This window comes from Motacilla alba, chromosome 14, assembly GCF_015832195.1.
Source record: "Motacilla alba alba isolate MOTALB_02 chromosome 14, Motacilla_alba_V1.0_pri, whole genome shotgun sequence".
Lineage (NCBI taxonomy): Eukaryota > Metazoa > Chordata > Aves > Passeriformes > Motacillidae > Motacilla > Motacilla alba.
Window position 1 is genome coordinate 1608164 of NC_052029.1, and position 5708 is coordinate 1613871.

At 58.0% G+C, this 5708-nt stretch overlaps 1 protein-coding gene across 1 annotated transcript; it reads right to left on the reverse strand.

Annotated features, from left to right (window-relative positions):
• Nucleotides 1-384: 384 nt before the first annotated feature.
• NME3 (NME/NM23 nucleoside diphosphate kinase 3) lies at nt 385-4854 on the reverse strand. Its single transcript, XM_038151326.1, has 5 exons — nt 4706-4854; nt 4275-4405; nt 3776-3877; nt 3215-3327; nt 385-2485 (listed from the first exon to the last, which is right to left on the reverse strand). Exons 1-5 carry the CDS (start codon nt 4812-4814, stop codon nt 2368-2370), a joined length of 573 nt encoding a protein of 190 aa, XP_038007254.1. The 5' UTR covers nt 4815-4854; the 3' UTR covers nt 385-2367.
• Nucleotides 4855-5708: the final 854 nt, after the last annotated feature.

Genomic DNA, 5708 nt, shown 5'->3' on the forward strand with positions numbered 1-5708 from the left:
AACCCACCTGGACACATTCCTGTGATGGCTGCTCCATGTGACCCTGCTCTGACAGGGAACTGAATGATCTCCAGAGGTCCTTTCCAACCCCAATTATTCTGGAATTTTGTGAGTCCTGCAGGAGCACAGACCCTGCTGTTTCTGCTGCCATGAGTGTGTGGTGCTGCAGCAGCAGCCTGGCTCCACTGAACATCACTCCAGCCAGACTTCTGCTTCAGTGGGAAGCACAAGAGCTCTGCACAGGGCAGAGACAAGGGCATCTCTGCTGCCTTCACCTCCTCCAGCTCTGACACACAACTGCTGCACCCAAAACCTCCCCTCCATGCTGCTGCCCAAGCTCTTTTTGACAAGCACCTGCCTTCAAGGGCCCCAAGAGGAACAACAGACAGCTTCTACGTTTATTATTACAGTTTAACACAGTCTTGGACAGAGGAGAAGCAGCAGAAACCAACATGCAAAGCAATTAAAAGGCCCCAGGGGCTCGAGGAACACCAGCCACAGCTCAGCTCCTGTACCTGCTCCCAGCAGTGTCGCTGGGGGCCCTTTCCCTGCAGCTGCTGCTCCATCGTGCCCCAGAGCAGGACGAGGTCATGGCAGACACCAAACCTACACACACAGAGAGGAGAGGATGGGCCTGGGATTGTGTCTCAGTGAGTCAGGTCCGGTCTCTGACTGGAGTTCAGTGCACTTTGAAACCAGGAGGCATCTTCAATCTCGTCCATGTAGACAGGGAGAAGAGGGATCCTCCAGGAAGAGGCAATGGCAGGAGATGAAGCTCAGCTATTTGAGCAGAGTTTTTCTGTGTCGGAGCTCTCGGTACCAACAGCTCTTCTCAATGCATCTGTTAACAAACGTGGCCTTCCTCCCACTGGCTTCACACCTCAGTCCTCACCAGCGCCTTCTCCTGCAGCCCTGCTGCAGCCAGACTCCAAGTTCAGCCAAGTGGACAAGTTCCAGGAACAAATGGGATCTGTCAAGTATTTAGAGCTGGACACAGGTGCTTGGAAAAGGCCCCAAGGCAGGAGGAGCCTTGGCTGAGGCAGCTGGACAGCCCCACTCACTGGAGGGAGACCTCCCACCCCTGCCCTGCTCAGCCCCACCACCATGGGGCCAGCAGGGAGCAGGAGTGGGGGTGACTTCACTCTGCTCCCCCAGAGCTGCCCTCATTCCCCAACACCTACAAAGCTGAGCACCCAGAGGGACAGGCTTTTAGGGCACAGGTCAGACTCATGCTGCACACAGGAAAGCCCCGGGGATCTTGTTTAACCACGTCCCTCATCCATGACAGGACTCCATATCACTGTCCTTTTGCTCTGGTGAGGCTGCACAGGGACCTCAGACACAGCGCAGCTCTGAGGAGTTGGGTGGCCCAGGGACAGCTCCCAGGTGGTGTCCAGCCCATCACAAATTGGTTTCCAGATGCCCTCCCAGCAGGAAAGCTCCACTTCAAGCTCTCAAGGGGACAAGGAAGATCTTGGCACTTGCCAGAGCTCAGTGCCAGGACTCCACAGCCTCTGCACAAGAGAGAGCTAAATACTCCCCTAAATAGTTCTTCCTGAGCCCCAGATCCACAAATCCTTCCCTGCCTCCCTCTCCCTCTTCTATTCCCATGGCTGCCCCAGTGCTGCTGCCTCACATCAGTGACCACGGAGGGACAGTCTGGTGTCAGGCTGGGTCAGGGCCATGCAGCCCCAGAGAAGCAGAGCAGGCCTGAAGGAGCTGCTTCCCACTCCCAGCGGCCACAGCCCAGGAAGCAGAGCCTGAGGAATTGTGTGTTTAGCAGCGCTTGGAGAATCTGCCTTCCACGGACTCCCTCATCACGTCTGAAACTGGGTGAGCTTTTGCCAGCCCCAGCACCCAGGGCTCCCACCAAGGGAGAGAGAATTGTCCCATCCTTCATTCCTTGTCTTGGAAAGAACTCCAAAATGAGAAATTGCTTATCCTACAGCAGCCCAATTCTTTAAGAGCCTTTGGTGAAAAGCCTTCTAGAAATGCAGGTAAATTGTCAAGCCCATCACCTTGTGACCAGCACCTCTCCCAGCAGCAAGGAAAACGCATTCTCCTGCTCCAGGCAGGGATGAGAACACCCAGGAATGGGCCAAGAGCCCAAGTTTTGCTTCAATTAATCACTTGAGCTACTTGGGATTTAGGATGCTGCAGCAAACAGAGCGACAATACCAACTACTTACTAGAGCAGAGAGAAAAAAAGAAAGAGCTCCCCTTGGCAGGAGCTGAACCAGAGTTCCACACACAGCCCAGCTCCCAGGATCCCACCGAGGATCTGCAGCCAGCCCCAGCAGCTGCCATGAGATGGATGGAAATGTGCTGTGTCCCAGCAGGAAGATGAGCTTCCCCTGGGATTGCTGCTCACTCGTAGATCCAGTGCGCAGCCGTGTCCTCCCAGCACGGCAGCTCCTCGGGGCGGAACCAGAGCGAGATCTCCTGCTGGGCACTCTCCACCGAGTCGCTGCCATGGATCACATTCCTGTGGGCAAGGAGAGAGGGAGCAGCTCTCACCAAGCTGAGAAAGGTGGCAGAGGGATGCTGCAGCCCGCAAAATTCCCCCTTGACCAATTTTATTAAACCAATGGCGCCAGTCCTGTCCCACAATATCCCCTCCTATCAGACACCACATCCTTCCAGCAGTGCCAGTTCCCAGCACTCCCCCCTCCTATGCTGAGGAACCTTTTGTTTGCTACAGGAGGAGCTGCAAGTGGCTGTAGCCCTAGGATGTGCATTTTTTTGTGTCAGTGATTCCAGCTGTGCCTCCAGATTTTCCCCCTTCCATCAAAGCAGGTTTGGTATCAGACACCAGGAAACAGATCTAAGGCAGGATGGATCAGTTAGAGCTGTGTCTACCACAATCCAGGCTGGGGCCACCCAAGGTCACCACCCATGGATATTCACCTGCTCCCACAAAAGGACTGAGTGGGAGCCTCCCTTCCTCTTCACAGCCTGACAGTCCTGATTACCAGAGGAAAACAGGCAAAGCCCACCTGCTTTCAACAGAGGACTCAGGAGGAAGGAAAGACACAACCCAGGCTCTTCCTCCTAATAAAGCCAACCCTAGGAAGCAGAGCTCAGCTCTGGTGTGAGCACAAAAGGGAGAACTTCTGCTCTGGGAATGCAGACTGATGTGGATCAGGCAGGCCTGGCACAGGAATGCCTGGACAGAATGCCCTGAAACACTGAGAGAAGAAGTCAAAGCTCTCACTTGCTGACTTCAACACAGAAGTCTCCTCGGATGGTGCCAGGCCTCGATTCAGCTGGATTGGTCTCCCCAATCATGGTGCGAACTGTCTTCACCACATCCAGGCCCTGCCAGACCTACAGGAGAGCAAAAGCAGGATCAGCTTCCACAGCTGCCCCAGCAGGTCACATCTGCCCTCTGAATTCCCCACCAGATCCATCCTGGTGACAGGCAGCAAAGGGTCTCTCCAAATTATTCTTCCAAAGTTGATTTTGGAAAATAATCCAAATTGTCCAAAATAATCCAAATGCTCAAGGCCAGGCTGGATGGGGCTTGGAGCAACCTTGGTCTAGTGGAAGGTGCCCCGCCATGGCAGGGGGTGGAATGAGACCTTTAAGGTCCCTTCCAACCCGAACCATTCTGTGATTTAATTTACAACAGAAAACATCCCTGCAGTTCAGTACAGCTTCAAGAGACCCTCTGAGGGGGGATATCACCTTACTTCCACTGTGCCAGCAGCCACTGCTGCTCACACCTTGCACTTTGTCCCTGTTCCTTGGCGCTGGGGCCCTGGCCAGCACTCACCATGGCCACGATGGGCCCGGAGCTCATGTACTTCACCAGGCGGCCGTAGAAGGGACGGTCCCGCAGGGCGATGTAGTGTTCCTTCAGCAGCTCCTCCGAGGCCTGCACAGAGCACAGAGTTTAGTCTGCTCCCACACAGGGGCATCTGGGCAAGGGCAGCGCCTTGGGGACGCAGGAAATTAAGAAAATGAAGCTCTTGCACAGATGCCCAATTCTAGGAGTGAAACAGCAGGAGCCTGACACAGACAGGCATTTCCAGCTGCCAGCCTACAGTGCCGGTCCTGGAGTACGGGCACAGCCAAGGGCAGACATGCTCCCCACAGCTGGAATCACCCCTCCCAGTGCCAACTCCCTGAGCTGCGAGGATTTGGTGCTGGAATGACACCAGCAGGCTGTACAGGCAGAACCCCCAGCAGTTAGCAGCACGGCCGAAGCCTGGGGGGCCACAGGGGCTCCTCGACTCCAGGGACCCCCACCCTGGGTGGGCCCGGCCGCTCACCTGCAGCAGCTTCATGCCCACCAGCTGCAGCCCCTTCCTCTCGAAGCGCCGGATGATCTCCCCGACCAGGCGCCGCTGGACCCCGTCCGGTTTGATGGCCACGAAGGTTCGTTCATTGACCCCGCCGAAGGCTGCAGGGACGGGGCAGAGGTCTGAGGGGGAAAGGGGACGCCTCCGGGCCTTCAGCCAAGCGGGCACAGGGGGGTCGCAGGCCCTCAGCCGTGGGGACACAGGGGGTTCCCAGGTTCCCGCAGCGGAGGGCAGGGCGGTCCTGGCCGCAGACGGCACAGGGACAGGGGGGGCCTGGCCTGGGCCTTCAGCCGCGGGGTCTCTCCCGGGGAAGGGAGGTCCCTGGCCCTCAGGCACAAGGGGAGCGGGGGTCCCTGCTCCTCAGGCCCCGGCCGGGGGTCCGGTCCCGCTCCGTTCCGTACCATTGTGGAAGAGGCCGGCGAAGAGCCCCAGCACCAGGCAGATCATGGCGGCGTCGCTCTTAAAGGGGCCGTGCTCCCCCGGCGCTGTCACCGCCCCCTGCGGAACCATCGTGCCAGGGGCGCGGAGCGGCGGGGCCGAGACACGGGGACACCGGGTACGGGCCGTTCCCATGGCAACGGGCGGGGCCTGGCGCGGGCCCGGGGGGCCGCACCGGGCTCCACCGGAGCGACGTGTCCCGGCCGCGGCCTCCTCGCTGCCGCCTCTGAGCTCCCCTGTGCCGCTGGCCCGGCGACAGCGTCCCGGGTGTTTATGTGACTGTTTCGCCTCCGCTGTCACTGTCGTTGGGGTCGTGACTGCACACTAGTGGTGGTTAGACCAGTCCGGTGTGCGGCAGACCAGAGGCTGTGGTACTGAGCAGCCCCTCTAGCCCGGGCAGGGAGCTCTGAGCTCCCAGGGCGGTGCTGCGAGAGCAGAAGGGCAGAGCTGCAGCCCCGCCGGGCTGGGGAGCGCCTCTGTCCAGAGCACATGCACTGATTCCATGTTGGGGTGCCAGACCCCGGCTGTCAGCGCGCTCTCAGCTTCAGGGCTTGTTAGCACTGCACTCCAGGGCTCCATTTCCTGCTCTCAGGAACTCACCTCTTGGTTCAGCTCCCTCCAAAATCAGCCTCTGGAAACACCAGCACATGAAATACCTGCACCAGGTGCCCAGTGGAGGGGTGGCTGTGCTCCCAGAGCTGCTCAGGTGCCTCATGGAGTGCTGGGTCTGCTTCCATCCTGCTTCTTGTGTTCAGAGACAGTGTTCTGCTTCCTCTCCTCTGTTCAGCTCTTGGCTAGGACAAGCAGGGATCCGTCTCCAAACAGCATGGATCCAGCTGCTTTATCCAACATAGTTTTGAGTAAATTATTCCCGCATTTGTACCAATCAATAATTAACGGTTGTATCCTGGAGGTCCAGAGCATGGCTTTGCCTGAGGAAAGCTGACCCCTTTGCTCCAGCACACT